At 41.8% G+C, this 20538-nt stretch overlaps 1 protein-coding gene across 1 annotated transcript in view; it reads left to right on the forward strand.

Annotated features, from left to right (window-relative positions):
• Positions 1 to 7780: 7780 nt before the first annotated feature.
• Positions 7781 to 20538, forward strand: part of CRTAM (cytotoxic and regulatory T cell molecule) — a 28737-nt gene continuing 15979 nt past the window's right edge. The window contains exons 1-3 of the mRNA XM_069555455.1: positions 7781 to 8063; positions 15867 to 16010; positions 18948 to 19100. Of these exons, the coding sequence (XP_069411556.1) occupies positions 8018 to 8063; positions 15867 to 16010; positions 18948 to 19100 (343 nt within the window). The 5' untranslated portion in view covers positions 7781 to 8017. The remainder of the gene's footprint in view (positions 8064 to 15866; positions 16011 to 18947; positions 19101 to 20538) is intronic.

The following is a 20538-nucleotide window of genomic DNA, read 5'->3' on the forward strand; positions in this document are numbered from 1 at the left end:
ATCATGAACTACTACCCAGCCATAGAAAGGAATGAACCCTCAATACATTACTTTGAGATGAACAGTGATAGAAGGCAGATCAGTAGTTGCTGAAGAGGGGAGATAGAGACGGACGAGAGAAAGGATTACAACAGGCAGGAGGAAACTTTCGGGGTGCTGGGTATATTCACTGTTTTGATAGTGATGATGACTTAACAGGTATATGCATATGTCAACATTTATCAAATTGTCCATTTTAAATATAGACAATTCATTATGTCAATTACATCTCAATAAAACTGTGTAAAAGATACCTATGATCTTTGACAAAACAACAAAGCCACAGTAATCAACACAGAGTACAGTACTGGCACATGGATAAATGAAACAAGAAAGAAAGCTCAGAAATAAACCCACACACTTATGGCCAATTAATACATGATAAAGAATGCAAGAATATACAACGGAGAAAAGACAGTCTCTTCAATAAGTGACACTGGAAAAACTGGACAGCTACATCAGAAGAGTGAAATTAGACCATATTCTAATATCATATTCAAAAATAAACTCAAAGTGGGAGAAGAAAGACCTAAATGTGAGACCATATACTGTAAACCTCTTAGAGGAAAACATAAGTAGAATACTCTTTGACATAAATGGCAAAAATATTTTTTGGATCCATCTCCCAAAATAATGAAAATAAAAGTAAAAATAAACAAACGGGACCCAATTAAAAGTAAAAGTTTTGGCACAGGAAAGCAAGCCATTCAAAAATGAAAAGACAAGCTATGGCCTGGAAGAAAATATTTGCAAACGACACAAGCAACAAAGGATTGTTTTCCAAAATATATCAATACAAAAGCTCATACTGCTCAGTATCAAAAAACAAACAACCCAATCAAAAAATGGGTCAGTTCAGTTCAGTCACTTAGTTGTGTCCGACTCTTTGCAACCCCATGAATCGCAGCACGCCAGGCCTCCCTGTCCATCACCAACTCCCGGAGTTCACTCAGACTCACGTCCATAGAGTCCATGATGCCATCCAGCCATCTCATCCTCTGTCGTCTTCTGCTCCTCCTGCCCTCAATCCCTCCCAGCATCAGAGTCTTTTCCAATGAGTCAACTCTTCGCATAAGGTGGCCAAAGTACTGGAGTTTCAGCTTCAGCATCAGTCCTTCCAAAGAAATCTCAGGGCTGATCTCCTTCAGAATGGACTGGTGGATCTCCTTGCAGTCCAAGGGACTCTCAAGAGTCTTCTCCAACACCACAGTTCAAAAGCATCAATTCTTCGGCACTCAGCTTTCTTTACAGTCCAACTCTCACATCCATACACGACCACTGGAAAAACCATAGCCTTGACTAGATGGACCTTAGTCGGCAAAGTAATGTCTCTGCTTTTCAACATGCTATCTAGGTTGGGCATAACTTTTCTTCCAAGGAGTAAGCGTCTTTTAAATTCATGGCTGCAGTCACAATCTGCAGTGATTTTGGAGCCCCAAGAAATAAAGTCTGACACTGTTTCCCCATCTATTTCCCATAAAGTGATGGGACCAGATGCCATGATCTTCGTTTTCTGAATGTTGAGCTTTAAGCCAACTTTTTTGCTCTCCACTTTCACTTTCATCAAGAGGCTTTTCAGTTCCTCTTCATTTTTTGCCATAATAGTGGTTCAGTTAAGTTCAGTCACTCAGTCGTGTCGGACTCTTTCTGACCCCATGAATCGCAGCACGCCAGGCCTCCCTGTCCATCACCAACTCCCGGAGTTCACTCAGACTCACGTCCATCGAGTCTGTGATGCCATCCAGCCATCTCATCCTCTGTCGTCCCCTTCTCCTCCTGCCCCCAGTCCCTCCCAGCATCAGAGTCTTTTCCAATGAGTCAACTCTTCGCATGAGGTGGCCAAAGTACTGGAGCTTCAGCTTTAGCATCATTCCTTCCAAAGAAATCCCAGGGTTGATCTCCTTCAGAATGGACTGGTTGGATCTCCTTGCAGTCCAAGGGACTCTCAAGAGTCTTCTCCAACACCACAGTTCAAAAGCATCGATTCTTCAGCGCTCAGCCTTCTTCACAGTCCAACTCTCACATCCATACATGACCACTGGAAAAACCATAGCCTTGACTAGACGGACCTTTGTTGGCAAAGTAATGTCTCTGCTTTTGAATATACTATCTAGGTTGCTCATAACTTTTCTTCCAAGGAGTAAGTGTCTTTTAATTTCATGGCTGCAATCACCATCTGTAGTGATTTTGGAGCCCCCAAAAATAAAGTTTGACACTGTTTCCACTGTTTCCCCGTCTATTTCCCATGAAGTGATGGGACCGGATGCCATGATCTTCATTTTCTGAATGTCGAGCTTTAAGCCAACTTTTTCGCTCTCCTCTTTCAATTGCATCAAGAGGCTTTTTAGCTCCTCTTCACTTTCTGCCATAAGGGTGGTGTCATCTGCATATCTGAGGTTATTGATATTTCTCCCGGCAATCTTGATTCCAGCTTGTGTTTCTTCCAGTCCAGCGTTTCTCATGATGTACTCTGCATAGAAGTTAAATAAGCAGGGTAACAATATACAGCCTTGACGTGCTCCTTTTCCTATTTGGAACCAGTCTGTTGTTCCATGTCCAGTTCTAACTGTTGCTTCCTGAACTGCATACAGATTTCTCAAGAGGCAGGACAGGTGGTCTGCCTAAATAGACATTTCTTCAAAGAAGACATACAGGAAGACAACAGGCACATGAAAAGATGCTCAGTGTTGCTAATTATTACAGAAGATAAATCATGTCATACAGGTCAGAATGGCCATCATCAGAAAGTTGACAAATAATAAATGCTAGACAGATTGAAGAGAAAAGGCAACCCTTACATACTGTTGGTGGGAGTGCAAATTGGTACAGCCACTATGGAGAAAAGTATGGAAGTTCCTTTAAAAACTAAAAATAGAGCTACCATACGATACTGCAATCCCACTCCTGGGTGTGTATCTGGAGAAAATAATGGTTTAAAAGGAAATATGTACACCAGTGTTCATTGCAGCACTGTTTACAACAGCCAAGACAAGGCAACCACCTAAATGTCCACTGACAGATGAATGGATAAGATCTAGTATGATAAAAAGAAACTATCATGGGGGCAAAGAAAGTAGAAAATTGATTTTTCCCTCCCTGGGAGAGCAGAGGATAACAACAGCTAACTCATATAGTATTTACAGTGCGCGCTCAGTCGTGTCCCACTCTTTGCGACCCCATGCACTGTAGCCTACCAGGCTCCTCTGTCCACAGGATTCTCCAGGCAAGAGTACTGGAGTGGGTTGCCATTTCCTCCTCCAGGGGATCTTCCCAACCCAGGGATTGAACCCATATCTCCTGTATTAGTAGGCAGATTCTTCAGCACTATTCCACTCACTGTGTGTACTCAGCCACTTCAGTCACATCCAACTCTTTTGCAACCCTATGGACTGTAGCCTACCAGGTTCCTCTGTCCACGGGATTCTCCAGGCAAGACTACTGGAGTGGGCTGCCACGCCCTCCTCCAGGGGATCTTCCTGACCCAGGGACTGAACACACTTCTCTTATGTCATCAGCGCTGGCAGGCGGGTTCTTTACCACTAGCGCCACCTGGGAACCTCTACACATCCTTTAATTCTCATGTCAACCATGGGAGTGACTGCTGTCATTCTACCCATTTCACAGATAAGAAAACTTCAGGCTTTGATTCCAGCGAGATGGTTCCAGAGTCCATATTCTTAAACACTAATTACTATTCCTCTTTGGGAAGTGCTGGATCAATTTGGGCCTCAGAAGACAAACAGAATCTCCTCAGAAAAAGAAGGTCAGTTTAAGCAGATAAGGTGGTGTGAGCTACCACACCGTAATCTGTGAGCATGAAAATGTGTTGTGTGCTTGAACTGGGACAAGAATTTTCTATGGGTACATTTGGGGCAAGGTGGAAAAGAAGGCTGAAACAGTAGATTGGGGCCAGAGTGTGAATGGCCTCGAATGACCTGCTAAACAATTTGTTCTGTAGCCTTCAGGCAAAAGGAAGCCACTAAAAGCTTCAGAGCAGAAGAACATCAAATTTGTGCTTTGAAAGAGAATGAGGAAGTCGACCTGCCTACGGTGAAACAAACACCTGGCAAATTTCATATGTCTCCATTCTCAAGCAAAAGACCATTTGATTCCTGAATATTGTACTAAAACCATGTTACATCAACAGATTTGGGACAAACTGTGCTGTAGATTTAGGTTTCAATCTCAGAACTTCTTTTTTAAGATAGCGGAAGATTTTTTAATCGAAACACAAAAAGCACCAATCAAAAGAAGAAAAAGTGACAAACTGGAGTTACCTTAAAATTAAGGACCAGGGCACCACACTGCCACAGCAGGGAGCAGAGGTTCCACTCCTGGCTGGGGAATGAAGGGCCCACATGGAGCAGAGGTTCCACTCCTGGCTGGGGAATGAAGGGCCCACATGACGTGAAGAGTAGCCAAAAGAGAGAAAGAGGCTTTTCAGAGAGTAAAAATGTAAGCCACATACATGGAAAAGGTATTTCCAACACCTATAACGGACAAAGGGCTTATTTCTAGAACATACAAAGAAGTTCCATTAATTAAAAGGCAGACAATCCTATAAAGAAAATGGGTTAAAGACTTGAATGAATACTTCACAAAAAGGTTACCCAGGTGATTATTGAACATAGAAAAGCTGTCAACCTCATTAGACATCAGAAAAATACAAATTAAAATTACAATAAAACAAATAGCTGAAATGAAAGACAAACATGGGTGATAAGGTGGAATAAAGAAACCCCCCATGGACTGCTGGTGGGAGAGTAAATTAACAGAACTTTAAACAGACCCATAATTCCTAGGAAAGTACCCAAACAAAATGTACGTGCTTAAGCTCCAAGGGCCATGACAAAAAATGTTGAGAGCTTTACTCTCCGTGACTCCAAAACTGGAGACAGCTGTAAGTGTCTACAAAGAAGAATAGACAAAAGTGATAAATTTATAAACTAGAATATTCTACAGCAATGAAAATGAGAGTAGTATATCTACATGCAAGGGTACGAATAAGTCTCAAAAACAGAAGTCATGTTCGAATGTATGAATAAGTCTCAAAAACAGAAGTCATGTTCGAATATATGAATAAGTCTCAAAAGCAGAAGTCATGTTCCAATATTTGCGACCCCGTGGACTATAGTCTGCCAGGCTCCTTTGTCCATGGGAGTCTCCAGGCAACCATACTGGAGTGGGTTGCCATTTTCTTCTCCAGGGGATTTTTCTGACCCAGGGATGGAATCCATGTAGCCTGCACTGGCAGGCAGATTCTTTACCACTGAGCCACCTGGGAAGCCCTGCTGCGGCTGCTGCTAAGTCGCTTCAGTCATGTCCGACTCTGTGTGACCCCATAGACGGCAGCCCACCAGGCTCCCCCGTCCCTGGGTTTCTCCAAGAACACTGGAGTGGGTTGCTATTTCCTTCTCCAATCCATGAAAGTGAAGTCGCTCAGTCATGTCCTAGCAATGTTCTATTTTTTGACCTGGGTTATGGTTATTCTCCGGTCACCTGAGTCTTGTATTTAGTAAGTTATTTCTACTCATTTTTCCACATTTTTACCAACAGGAAATTACAGAAAACCATGATTAAACAAGAGAGACGCAAAGTGACCCTTCTCCAGGTCCTGAATTTAGTTCCGAAGAGGTCAAAGTTTTTTTTCTACTGGCTTAAAATGAGAACTTCCATGATGACACTTTTACTTTTGTTTCTTGTTAAGTGATTTTTTTTAACCTCTTAAATATGTTCGAGTTAAATGACAAGCTCAAGATCTGAAAAATCAAGCAGTAACTAAGTCCAGACCTGCTTCTGGCTTTATCAGAGCACATCTGACACCACTGTGTCAAGAGGAAAAATAAAGCCTTTTCCTCTTGTGCTCTAACAGGAAGGTTAGAAAATTCTATAGGGAATAGCATTCTTCTAGGGGAAAACAGAGTCGGATACGACTGAAGTGACTTAGCAGCAGCAGCAGGTGAAAACAAGCGTGAGAAACTACTTACTAGCCACAGGCAATTCATACCTTTAAAGAGAGGCCCTAAGACACCTTACAGCAGTTCCCCTGGGCTTCCTTAACGGGGGCAGATTACGTGTCACTCCAAAGCAGAGACAAGACATCAGTGGGAAAATCAAATGCTTAGAGAGCCATGGAGCCATAGCAGGAAAAACCTGGAGTTCCTGGAGGGAATCTTATACAGGAGGGGCGGGGCAGAAGTCAGACCAAATACTCAACAGTCTTGGTTTGTACTCTCAGTTCTGCCACTGACTGTGTCACCTCAACTAAACCCTTCAATTCTCTATTTTGAAAAGTGGTACAGTGCAACCTGAGCACCAAAGAACTGCTGCTTTCGAACTGCGGTGCTGGAGAAGATCTTGAGAGTCCCTTGGACAGCAAGGGGATTCAACTGGTCAATCCTAAAGGAAATCAACCCTGAATACTCACTGGAAGGACTGATGCTGAAGCTCTAGTACTTAGGCCACCTGATGCAGAGCCGACTCACTGGAAAAGACCCTGATGCTGGGAAAGACGGAGGGCAAAAGAAGAAGAGGGAGATGGTTGGATAGCCTCACTGACTCAATGGACATGAACTTGGGCAAACTCTGGGAGACCGTGAGGGACAGGGAAGCCTAGTGTGCTGCAGTCCATGGGGTTATGAAGAGTTGGACACGACTTAGCAACTGAACAACAATGCGACCTACTGATTCCCCACTTCTAGAAGCAAGTCCATACATTTCAATATATTCAACAAGGAGAACCTTCTATGGTCCTAGTCACACCAGCTAGTGGCAGAGACAGCGCTACTTCCCATATCTCTTGGTTTCAATTCCAGAAAACTCTCACCATCAGTGCAGAAAGCTCACGCTTGCCTTCTGATACCTGGAGACCTTGTTAAACATACCAGCAGCTACTCATTCCAGTGAAATTCTCATTAATCAGTCTGGAGTGGACCCTACCAGTCTGCATTTCTTAGCTGGGGGCCCAAGACATTTAAATCTTCAAACTTTAAGAAACAGGACGTTATATTCTACTAAACTCCAAGCAAACTCAATTTTCTTTATTTTTATTCTCTTTCTATCTGTTAAATTAGGGGAAACATTTTAAAGGTGTTTTTGATGGATATAATGTTCCCAACCTAAACTATCAATACATTTAAGAATATTAACATTAATTTCAACTAGAACCAGTAAATATTATTTCCTTTACAATTCTCTAAACATTGCAGACTAATCTATTTTCTAAACATAAGTCTATTTGTATTGTGCTGTGTGTCCCTGAAAAAATGAAATAAAGCCTATCTCAATTCATCCAGTTAATGTAAATCAAATACCAAAACTGCATATCGTCACCCCACTAAGTCATATTCTCCTTAAACACAAGGCTCTATCTTTCATATCTGGTCATATCTTAGAGCAGTACTTGAAAAGATGGCTAGGTATGGATGGTGGATGAATGATGGAAGGGAGGATGGGTGGGTCAGTGGGTGGAGGGATACATAGATTTTTCAAATGAGCAAATATATGAATTAGTGAATTCTGCCCCCTGATAACTACAGGAAATTGTTGCCAGAGTTAAAACATATTCACAAGGGTTCAGCAAAACTTGCCTGATTTAAATTGTTTAATAAACTAGAAAAGTGAAAAGAAGTTGACATCACTACACAGGAACCTTTTCATTTCTCTCCCACCTCCTCGCTCTCCAAAAGCCCTCCAATTCGTTGACTTATAAGGACTACCCACGTGCGGTAGAAAGATCTGTGCCACCAACACATCACTCACCCCTCTCCACCACTGGGGTGACACATGTGGTCCCCTAAATATTCCACCTGGAGGTATTTTGAGGGCAGCTAGCTAAAAGGGGGCTTCCAGAGCCAATGGAGGAGGCGTGACATGAGGTCACAGAGCCACTGCCTCCCCCTCTCAAGAGAAACCACTCTGCTCTATTTATTTCAGAATCCAGAGGAAGTCGACAAGGGTGGCAACAGCCGAGCACAGCATGTGGTGGAGAGTCTGCAGCTTGCTGGCGTGGTTCCCCTTACAAGGTAAGGACTCAGCTCATGCTTTTTTTGATGCTCAGTTGACCTAATGTTTGGGCACTGTTTTCATAGAGGACTGACTGCAGAAGCAACTCAGGTAAATCTCTCACTTTCCACGTAAATCTCTCAGATTCCACTACAATTACACATTGGAGGGATGTTACAGGATTAATTGAATCTCGTGTTCAGTTGTTAAAGGGTCTATAGAAAGGGTCATTGTAGTGTGTGTCTCTGTGGAATCCGTGTTATGGCAAAGTGTAACTAACAAGTGTACTGTCTTTTAAGGGTATACCCGTTGAAAGAGCATCAGTTTGGCATTTTAAAACCATTTTGCTCTTTGGTCTTACTGTACAGCACAGGGAACGCTGCTCAAACTTATGTGGCAGCCTGGATGGGAGAGGGGTTTGGGGGGAATGGATACATGTATATGCATAGCTGAGTCCCTTTGCTGTCCACGTGAAACTATCACAACATTGCTAATCGGCTATACTCCAATACAAAATAAAAGCTTAAAAAAGCCAACAACAACAACAAAAACCCTCCTTGTTTAAGCCTGAGCCAAATAATTTCTCTGAAACAGTTTCTATATGTTGAAATTAAAATGATAACGATGTTTGATCTACCAAACCCTATTGTTATAAGGATCAAATTTCAATTGTAAAAGTACTTTGAAAATGGCAAAATGCTAGACAACCCCTAATTAGTTCAGAAATCATGATTCCCATGAAAACATTGTGCTTATTTTTTGAGTCACTTTACCTTTCCTTATTATTTGAAAATGTGATTTTGGATGCTTAAGTCTAATGTTGCACTATGAACATTAAAGAAAGACACATAGTTCTTAGCACAGGTTAAATCATTCCTACCTCAAAGTGGGAGCAGGATGTATTGTCTCTGAATCTCTGATTGCAACTTGTATCATTTTCTTGCAAAGAAAATCACACATATACAGCATTGCTTGCTTGCTGGGTGCTTCTTGTTTCCAAATACCAAATCTACAGCTATCTTCCAAGTGAAGCATCTCTCCTTCTAAATCTTCCTTCACCATAGAACTGCATCTGGAGAATGTATCTTTTAAAACTAGATTTCCTTATGGCTACCGAAGGGGAAAGGGAGGGGGATGAATGAATTAGGAGTTTGGGATTAACATATTCACACTACTTTATATAAAACAGAGTATCAACAAGGACCTACTGTAGAACACAGAGAACTACTCAATATTCTGTAATAACCTATAGGAGGAAAGAATTTGATAAATATGTATAACTGAATCATTCTGCTGTACACCTGAAACCAACATAACATTGTAAATCAACTATACTCTAATACAAAATAAAAATTAAATTAAAAAAAAAACTAGATTTCCTATTTTACACAGTATTCCAATTTCCTACTTTATACACTTCAATATGTGCTCTCTTTTTTGGTCCCTGTACCCTGAGGCACTTAATAAAGATTCAATTTTGGTAATAAATAAGTTTCTTCAATAAGTGGCTTGAAGAAGAGCTAACTCATTCATAAAAAGTACAGGTAAGTGGCTAAAATTAGAATGCTTTCTATTGTTCCAAAATTTAAAGCCTTTAACTGACCTTCACTTTTTCAGTACTCATTTCCTTTCAAAAACACCTCACAGAAATAATGTTTTAATAAAAACTACAATAATCATGCCCTAAAGTAAACCTAAGATAAGTCTTTTAGAATATAAATTACTCAAGTACTGTTTATAAAGAAAGGGGAGAAATGTATTTATTGCATCATGCACAGTGCCGTGTATTTTATGTTAATTTCATTTATCCTAGCCAAAAAAAAAATGAGAAAGGTATTCATATCCCTAATTTATATACGATAAAATTGAGGTTACAAGAAGTTAGAAAACCTGCTAGTAACTAACAATGTAACTATCAGCAAAGCACATAGTAGAAGTACTATCTCAAGAAAGTTTTCAGGGAGAGTATGAATTGGATTGTGATAGAAAATATGTTTCTTGATGTGGTTCAAAAGTTTGAAAGCCAGTGATTTGCACAATATGGAAGATTCCTTACTGAAAAATCCTCAACTGAAAACTCATCCAAAGGGGCCATCCAGAGGGCATCTAGGGTCAACGGTATCTGAGAACCAACTGCCCACTGTGTGCGTGCTGTGTGTTCAGTCCCTGCAGTCATGTCTGACTCTTTACAACCCTGTGGACTGTAGCCCACCACGCTCCTGTGTCTATGGGATTTTCCAGGCTAGAATACTGAAGTGGGTTGCCATGCCCTCCTCCAGGAGATCTTCCCAAGCTGGGGATCGAACCTGAGTCTGCCTGTGTCTCCTGCATTGCAGGTGGGTTCTTTACCCCCTGAGTCACCTGGGAAGCCCACTCTAACCTAATCTTACTCATGCCCATCAGGGTCCCAAACAGGATAGGAGCTGACCATGCTGCTTTCTTATCAGCAAAAAGGCAGGAAATCATCAGTTTGGGCAACATAAATTGCCAGCTGTTTTTAGCTAATTGAATTATGGGAAGATCATGACACCTTCTTTTACTGCACAGCTTCTATGGGTGCCAAAAACTTATAGACCGAAAAAAAAAAAAAAAAGGACCTATAATCTTGGAACCTGCCCTCTTTTCAGGATTGCTACTGGCAGCCCCTGCTGCTGTTGCTGCTGCTGCTAAGTTGCGTCAGTCGTGTCCGACTCTGTGCGACCCCATAGACGGCAGGCCACCAGGCTCCTCCGTCCCTGGGATTCTCCAGGCAAGAGTACTGGAGTGGGTTGCCATTGCCTTCTCCACTGGCAGCCCGTAGGATGGGTCAAACACAGGATCAATGGCGAATTTTTCAAAATTCATCCCATTTTCCTATACTGTGGATGATGAAAACCCACCAATTTGCACCCTCTATTCTGGTTGTTTCATGGAGAGTGGGATGCATGAAACAGTCCAGTTGCAGATGGAGTAAGGTCCTCTCAATACTTTCTTTGACCAGGAAAGAGTCATCCATTTACCGACACGTTGAGACAGATTCTTTAAAGCTATACTGGAAATCATTCAATTTTGACAAAATTTGATTCATTTTCACACATAATCTTCTCTATTGAGTCTATCTAAAGAATAACAATGATGCTTTTTTTTAATGATCTGAATCCAAGCATGTTTTGCCTGCTAACCTCAAAAGAGGAACACAAATAAGGCTCTGATCTGAGACTTAACTCATCTTGTGTCTCTGATTCTAACTTAGCTCTAGGCTTTATAATTTAATGTAAAGTGAGCATCCTATTAATATATTTATTAGTGAATATACATTTACTCATATTTAGCCACTGATTGAAAAAATACTTAAAATCTGAGATTGTGCTCAGCCCTGGGAATACAAACAACTTTTGTATGAGGAGTTTGTAATCTATCTGCAAGAGACATACTCGTAACTGAAAAAGTGATGTGTGAAGTGCTGTAAGAGAAGTCTGTCTGAAGCCTTCGGGGATCTGGAGGAGAGAGGAAGTCACTGAAGGGGAAAGAGAGGCGAAGGGCCAGTTGAGTTGGGCAGGTTTGACAAAAGTGGTATAATTTGACTTAAGTCTTGAAGGAGCTAAGAAAGGCATTCGAGGCTAAGAACAGCGTGGACAAAGGCAAAGGATCTTCTTGAGTCCAAAATTTCTGGAGTTTGCAGGTGGCCATTTACATAGGGCACCTGAAAGGGAGTATCAGCAAATAAACTGGAGAAGATAGAGGGTCGAAGTATCTGAAGTACTGGCCTGATTCATACAAGCAGTGGGAGCCACGGCAAATATTCTAATGAAGGGATCAATTGAATTTGTATATTTTATATGTAATTTTTTTTAAGAATCTGAGTTTTAATTTTATTTTTAATTTTTGGCTGAACTGCAAAATCCCACAGCTTGTGGGATGTGGAATCTTAGTTCCCTGACCAGAGATTGAGCTTGGGCCCTTGGTAGTGAGTGTACAGAGTCCTAACCACTGGACCACCAGGGAATTTCCTTTCATTGTAATGCTGAAACAGATGCAAATGGTTAAGTTAGAGGAAGCAGAGGCTAGAGGGAGGTTACTGCAACGGTCCAAGAGAAAAACAATGGAGGCAGTGATAGTAGTGAAAAAGAAAAAACGGAATGAATTGATTCAAGAGATGTTTTGGAGAGGGAAGAGGCTGGGGTGCCTCTCAGATACCTGGCATGCAGTGGCTTGTGATGACAGTTATGACCACAAAGACATGCTGGAATGGAGCAGGTGGTGTGTGTTGCAATTCAATAATTGGGCTACTAAGAAAAAGAATCCTTTCCTTTCTTCAGCCTGCCTATAGTAGGGTGGATACACTGCAACTCCCCAAACCTTGGGAAAAACCAAGGACTCTTAGGAACTGCACAAATTTTATCTACAGGTGCTCTGGTAGGTGGTTATGACTGCTGCTTGCCCTTCAGCTTCAGAGTCAGTCACGTGTGCTTTGGTGTGAAGCTATCCCACTCCTAGGACAATTGGCTCACGGGATGGGGGGTGGAGATGATGGTGAAGGTCATACGTTCCCTTTCTACATATAAACCAACCACACAGACACAATCTATAGCCTTTGACTTAACTAGTGACCTCATGACACACGGCGGTACATGGATGGATGAACCCAGTCACGGAGATAATGACCAAGCCCAGAAGTCAATAATCCACTCAATAAACACGACCTACCAGTAGTAAGTGGTGACCTCCTAGGAGAGACACCACAGGGATAGACCAGCATTTGGGAGTCACATCAGGGAACTCTGAAGGCTGACAGAGAGAACCAGCAAGTAGGCACAGGGCACTTGCTGTCTATGTTAGAAATGCTAAGGTGAATATGAATATAATGTAAATGTTTTTAGAGCCTGCAGGGGAGGAAGTGGTGAGCTAAGAAGATACCCGACACCCAACCCCTCTGACAAAGAAGGTGAAAGTTTGACTCTAAACTTGGGTGAAAAAAAGATTTTAAAGACAAATTCCACTGTAGTTTTCAATAGCAGCAAGAGCATCATGGGGAACCTTTTTCTTAGAAGATGTGGCATCAAGACTTAGGTACCACCGTCCTTCTCTTCTACTCTTTGACATGACTTAGACACATTAGCCAATATTTTTAAGTACTGCAGCTGAAGCCGTGTGGTGCAGTGGCTTCTCACTGAGCTAGTCTTCCTTTCTACAATGATTTCCTGTCTCTGAATCAAACATGGACTCCACATGACAACATTGCAAGAGAAACAGGCTTAGGAAGCCAAATGCAAGGCTAGGAGCCAAGAGCAGAGGAAATGACTGGTGTTCTAAGCCTCAGATGCAGTCCTTTCCATCTGGAACTCGGTACCTCTATCTGTGGTCAGCAGCCTGACTCTGACATCGCAACAGCAAGAGCAAACACTCCTCTTGGGAGATAGAATTCTTTGCCATATGCTAAAACACCATATTACATTTTTATACAATTTTTAAGACACTGTAAGGATTAAATGACATGATTTAATTCATAAGCATGCATTCCCAAGAAAAAGACCTTTAAAATGAGAGACATTTATCCATAAACAGAGTGCACATATATCTCACCTCTCCCTTCTCCCCCAGTGTGGGCTTCCTGTCTAAGACAATCATTTTATCAAAGGTAAGAACATTGGCAAATGTTCTGAGTGTTAACTTCTTGCCTGAAAGATGAAATCAGGGGATGTTGCTTAACACTAGTTTTATCCTATCATATATGTATGTAGTAGCTTTCCTCTTCTCTGTCAATATTCTTATGAACAACAGGAGAGCAAAGATAGCTATGCAATGCCTGTATTACAGTGTCATCATGAAAGCTGGCATTAAACCATTACTTTCCAAGCTTACACTGTGATAGTTTCTGTTAAGAAAGAATTGCAGATAAATATAAAGCACAGTCACTGCCCTCTTGCAGCTTCAGTCTGTGGGAAGCAAGATCATGCACAAGGGTTAGAGATAAAGCAAGAATCATATAATGGAATGATACAATACAAGTTGGTCTCGATTCAGATTCTTGCCTCAAGAGTTGCTTACCCTTAGAAGAAATTCCACTGTCATTTCAATGCATCTCTACTAATACTATCCTTATTACCCAATCATGGGTTGATTTTATAGATGAGAATATTCCCAAATGACCTGCCTAAGCAGAATTCTGGCCTATGCCTCAATGGTTTTTTTTTTGAAAACAATCTCTTTTTATTGAATCCTTGTTGTTCATTATAGTATTGGCTGATGATATGAGTATTTTTCCACCAGGACTCAAGCTAACTCTTTTCCCATGAAAGTCAACATATGAATACAATAATTTTGGGTGATTATTGCTGGAGGCTAGGTTGAAATTAATGACTTCAAAATGGAACAAACTAAAAAGTCGGTAACAATTAATTCCCAGACCTCTTCAATGTGCTTTTCCTAATACTTGAAATTTATCACAAGGAAATAAAGTCATTTCTTTTTCCTTTTTTTTAAACAGCTAAGATGATAGTGAAATTCATTGCATTTGCTATTCATATTTTATAACCCCATGGTATTCTTCTGTTCATAGACATGTTTTGTACTTGTCTATGATATTTTTTCATCCTCAGGAAAAAGAATTAAAGTTGAAAAAATAACAAATGGCAATAAATGTGCCAAATCAGCAGTAGAACCAATTTATTCTTCTATCAATTTCTTTTTTGGGAGGATAACTTTGCAGCTGCTTAGAACTATTGTTTCTCATTCTCTGGGGGTTATGATTTGGGGAAATTACAGACTCTTACATGTGCCCAGGGAAAGCGCTGCTGTGGAATATTAAATCAGAAGAGATCCAAGAACATCCACCCTCTGGTGGAGAAGCTCTTCTACCCCAGGGGCTTACCTACTCCCCAGGAAGAGCAGATCTGTAATTCACAAGAGCTCCAGAGGATATAACATTCTTTCTTAGAATCTGAAACCCACCCCCCCCCCCAACGGTACTCGAAGACACGAATCAGCCTTTTTGTAAACAGAGGCCAGAAAAGCTGAATTTTCTGGGGTCTCATCACTTAGGTAGTCCGACCCAGTTATACAAGCATGGGCTTAGAAGCCCACAGACCTGGGCACCAATGCCGTCTTGAGGACCTCTGTGACCTTGAACCTCTACTCCCTCATCATCAAGTGAGCAAAACCACTCTTCCTTTAGAGCAGGGCCACCCAATCTCTGGGATCTAATGCCTGATGATCTGAGGTGGAGCTGATGTAATAATAATAGAGTGCACAATATTGCAATGCACTTGAATCATCCCAAAACCATTGCCCCCTCCTCCATGGAGAAATTATCTTCCACAAAACCAGTCCCTGGTGCCAAAAAGGTTGGAAACTGCTGCTTTAGAGCGTTAGTTTGAAAGTTGAGTTCAATATCAGTAACATGGAAGATACAATTTCCAGCATATGGCAAGGCAAGTGCCTCATAGACGCTGTTCAGCTTTCATCAAAACCCACCCCTTCATTCATGCTCCTTCAAGAGACATCGTGATTGCTCTAGCACACTGCTTCCCTCCTCTCCTTGCAGTTTTCGGTGTTGACTTTGGGTTCTGTTTCTCTAACAAATGTCTGCTGCTGCTGCTGCTGCTGCTGCTAAGTCACTTCAGTCATGTCCGACTCTGTGTGACCCCATAAATGCCAGCCCACCAGGCTCTGCCATCCCTGGGATTCTCCAGGCAAGAACACTGGAGTGGGTGCCATTTCCTTCTCCAAACGTATACAAATGATCAAATGATGAACGAGGTTGCCTCGAGTCTAAGCCCTTGCCTCAATTCAGGTGTAGTGTGGCCCATGCCAGTCTGACGGTCCACAATTCTCTTCCTCCACAGAGGCCTTTCGGACCAACCACATGGAAACTGTCCCCATAGGGGAAGGCCAGACACTCACTCTAAACTGTACCGTTTCTCAGGAGACCACTTCTCTGCAGTGGCTGGCCCCCTCGGGCTTCACCATTTTCTTCAATGAACAACCTGGTAAGTGAAGAAGAGAGAAACCACCGCCAGACCTCAACCCGACGGATTTTCCAGACAGACAGGCTGGTGGGCCAGAAAGTCAGCATGAGTCACCCCAATGGTGGGCTTGGCCCCACCTACTGTGACACGTAAATCACACCCAGAAGCCTGTGTTTTACACACGGCTGCTTTTTTTCTGGCAGGAAGTCTGAAATGGAAACCCCACCAGTATGGTTGGTAAAGGGGGCTCAAATGACAAAGCCCGTTTCCACCATCCCACCTCACCCCCAGGTCACTTTTTGACTCTCAGTGACCATGAAGCAACCGACAGCTCGATGATAGGTGGCCGCAGACAGACAGGTGGGGGGCCCGCGGTCCTCGGGCAGCCAACACGTCACCCCCCTTCTACAGCCAGGAGCTCTCTTTTCCACCTGAGCAACCCAGAGTCACACATCAAAGCCCACCCCAAAATGTCTCCCCTTCTCCCAATGGTCTTAACAAAAACTCAGGATCGCTGAGCAATAGGAATTGGTGGCATGTTTTACTCTGAAAAGGACAGTAGCCTTCCTCTCTCACAAACACACATTGTAGTCCTAGATGCCTAAGATGGGAGGGAACTCTTTTTTCATTGTATTCAATGCATTAAACATTGTATTGGTTTAATGTGTACCATACAATGCTTTGATATATGTATATATTGGAAAATAATACCCCAATAAGTTTAGTTAATATCTGTCACCTCACGTGGTCCCAGCTTTTTTTTTTTTTTTCCTTGTGGGAAGGGATTTTTTTTAACTCTATTTAGTTCATCTCTTTGGGAAGTATTTTATGAAACCCTTCCTTTATAATGAGACTATTTTTTTTAAACACTGGTTTTTTTTAAGGTTTTTTTTTTTTTGTAATGTGGACCATTTTTAAAGTCTTTATTGAATTTGTTACAATATTGCTTCTGTTTTTATGATTTGGATTTTTGACCCCAAGGCATATGGGATTTTAGCTCCCTGACCAAGGATCAAATATTGTATCTGCTGCATTGAAGGGCAAAATCTTAACCACTGGACCACCAGGGAAGCCCTGATAATGAGACCATTTTATATCTCCATTTAATACTCCTAATTACCAAATGCTTGGGAAAGTATCCAACACAGCAAATTTCATTCTGCTTTGTAAAAGCAGACCCTCTAGAAAAACTTGATGTGCTTTAGAAAATATGATAACAATTGATAGGTTCACTGTAAGATAACTAAATATATTCTTTTAAGCTAAACCAACTAGATTCCAATAGAATAAGTACATATTAATTGATAAAAGTTCTGAGAGGAGACCTTTAAGGAGAATTCTGTTAAATAATGCTTTCTGTTGCTTTTGTTTTGGTTAAACTGGGCTTCCCTGGTGGCTCAGCGGTAAAGGATCCATCTGCCAAGGCAGGAGATGCAGGTTCAGTCCCTGGGTTGGGAAGATCCTGTGGAGAAAGCTATAGCAACCCACTCCAGTCTTCTTGCCTGGGAAATTCTACAGACAGAGGAGCCTGGCGGGCTATAGCCCATGCGGTCACAAAGAGTCAGACACAACCAAGCAACTAAACGACAACAGTAACACTGGGAGAAGATGGACGTTCTCAAATGCCCTGATCTAGCGTGATGGTTCTCCCTCAAGGGTATTTTTTTGCCCTCCACGGGATATTTGGCAATGTGATAGTTCTGGTTGTTATAACTGAGAAAAGGCATGGGGATCTGGAATCTAAGGAGAGAGGCCAGTGAAGTGAAAGTGAAGTCGCTCAGTCATGTCCCACTCTGCAACCCCGTGGACTGTAGCCCACCAAACTCTTCCGTCCATGGGATTCTCCAGGCAAGAGTACTGGAGCGGGTTGCCAGCCAGAGACGCTGCTAAACATGCATAACGCAGAGTATAGCCCCCCGTACTCTCACCCAGGAGAGAATTATGGACCCAAATGTCAGTAGTGCTGAGGCTGAGAACACCTGGATTCAGGGAACCTCAGTGTCCCAGGACACCATAACCATTATTTCAGATGAGAAACAACCTTCCTTGGTCAGCCAATTGAGGTTTAACGATTTTAGGCTTGTTCACATTATAAATCTTAACATTAGAAAAAAAGAAACAAAGAAAACCACTCATTTTGGGAGCCTCTGATTCACTAAGGGACCTTTGATTTGAGATGGAAATCCCAGATCAAGACAGAATCAAAAGGAATACTTACTGTTGGCTAGAACTTTCTGAAACTGTGGGAGATTTTATGTTCTTGTGGGGTTTTGTTTGTTTTGTTTTGTTGTTGCGTTTGTTTATTTTTGCCATTCCCTAAACATTTGAAAGTACTACATACTCTGGGAAATTTCAAATAATAATGAACTTTTCTTCTAAACATATCTTGGTTATTCATTGTCATATGAAATCGTAAGAACAGTAGATTTTACAGCTTTGTCATCAAATCAATTTGACAACTATTTTTGTTCCAATCTTATTCATATGACTATAAAATTTAAATAGTGATAATTATGGACAGCTTTCTAATAGTTTTTAAAAATTTAATTGGAGTATAATTGCATCACAGTGCTGTGTATGACAAGACAGAGAATTGGATTTCTAAGACAAATTACACTGGGGCATTTACATAATGTAAAAAAAATTATTTAAGATCCTCCTGCCACCTAAGCCCTTTGCAAACCCAGGGTTCATAACTTCCTACCAGCATAAATTTTAAAAACTGCTTATTTCACAGATCTTAGTATTAAAATACTTTATTTCCTAAACTAACTTCGAACTATTGAGAGGTCTCCAGTTGGTAACACTAGAATTTGGAAGGCAGCTCAGTTAAAGATGAGACATCCATTCCCTTAAAGTGTGATAATCAAAAGCTATTCCTGTGAAAAATCCATCCACTGAGAGTCTGCATTCATCTGATACTTCTCCTTATAACAGCTCTTGTTCCCTCTTGTACAGCTTTAAAAAGTTCCAAATACCAGCTTCTTCATCACTCCTCCAATCAGCTCTCCATCAGCGTGCTGAAGGTAACACAGCATGATGAAGGCGTGTACAAGTGTCTGCACTACGGCAAGTCCGTGAGAACAAAGGAAGTGAAAGTGATCGTGTTAGGTAAGTGCCTGAAAGCCAGTAAACCCAGCCTGGGAGCAATACACTTAGGAACGGGATATCTCATTTTTAAACTCAATATTATAATTAAAAAATGTTGCCTGCAGCAAGGCATTTCCTGGCAACTCTGCCATCTTTGTTGAGACAAAACAGAAAGGAGCAATTTGAGTGGCAAGTCCCAGAGTAAATGTGAGTTTGTGAAAATCGTCTTTGGCATCAACTAAATTTTCTCTGCAGGGAACTAAAAGGAAAGAGAATTCGTATTAGCTGGACTGTGACTCTGTGCCAGGCACTGTACTGGGCTGCAAGGAATCAAAGATGAATTAGGCACAATCTCTGCCCACAAGGAGTTTGCACAGTTGTTCAGGAAGGCAAAACACATACATACATCTAGCAGAAACTTCTGACAGCATATCCTAAGATCAAATATATTCAGATATAACTCTGCTGGACAGTCGGCTCACACCCTCTGCAAAACAAGTTCCTCTCTTCTGTTGGGGGATGGGGTTGGGAGGCTTGGCTAGGAAGTGACAGCTGGAACTTGCTCAGTTCTGCAGATGGTCCTTTGTGTTCAGTGTTAAGTCTTACTATCTTGACTTTTTTGCTTTTTGTAGCAGAACAGATCAATTTTAAACACTGCCTTTTATTGATCTCTAAATACCATAATTCTACATATCACACAAGGAGTTCCTAAGACTCCTCTTCTTGCATTAGTTGAGTATGGTACCTGCCATAAAATAAAGGCACAGTGACAAAGTCTCTGGGAAGGAGTGGCTCCCTAGGGGTTCTGAGAAGCAATGAGACTCAGCTTTGGGGTCACCTTTCCCTCATGTTGCTGGTCACCCGCAACATCACTCTGGGTCAGGCCAAGTCTGTGCTCTACTGGGGCTCTCATAACACCTCTCACAACACCTCATGCCTACCTCTGTCACTGCACCTGACACGTGATCTTTCAGTGAGCAGTTTAGGGGGCTGCTCTTATCACCATGTTCTTCTTTGAGGGGCCTCATCTTTCCCACATTTGTATTGCCAGCATCTAGTACATACTTGGAACTGACTTCATAATGTCTTAATGGCAGATGGATGAGTAAATAGATGCTAAAGGGTCCCATTCTGTACCCCACAGTGTGAGGTAGAACAGAGAAGATATAAGCCTAACTGAAAAAACTTTCCTGCTGCTGCTAAGTCACTTCAGTCTTGTCCAACTCTGTGCGACCCCATAGATGGCAGCCCACCAGGCTCCCCTGTCCCTGGGATTCTCCAGGCAAGAACACTGGAGTGGGTTGCCATTTCCGTCTCCAATGCATGAAAGTGAAAAGTGAAAGTGAAGTCGCTCAGTTGTGTCCGACTCTTAGCAACCCCATGGACTGCAGCCTCCCAGGCTCCTCCGTCCATGGGATTTTCCAGGCAAACTTTCCTAGACAGAAGTAAAAAGAAATCA

Source organism: Ovis canadensis, chromosome 15 (assembly GCF_042477335.2).
Source record: "Ovis canadensis isolate MfBH-ARS-UI-01 breed Bighorn chromosome 15, ARS-UI_OviCan_v2, whole genome shotgun sequence".
Classification (NCBI taxonomy): domain Eukaryota; kingdom Metazoa; phylum Chordata; class Mammalia; order Artiodactyla; family Bovidae; genus Ovis; species Ovis canadensis.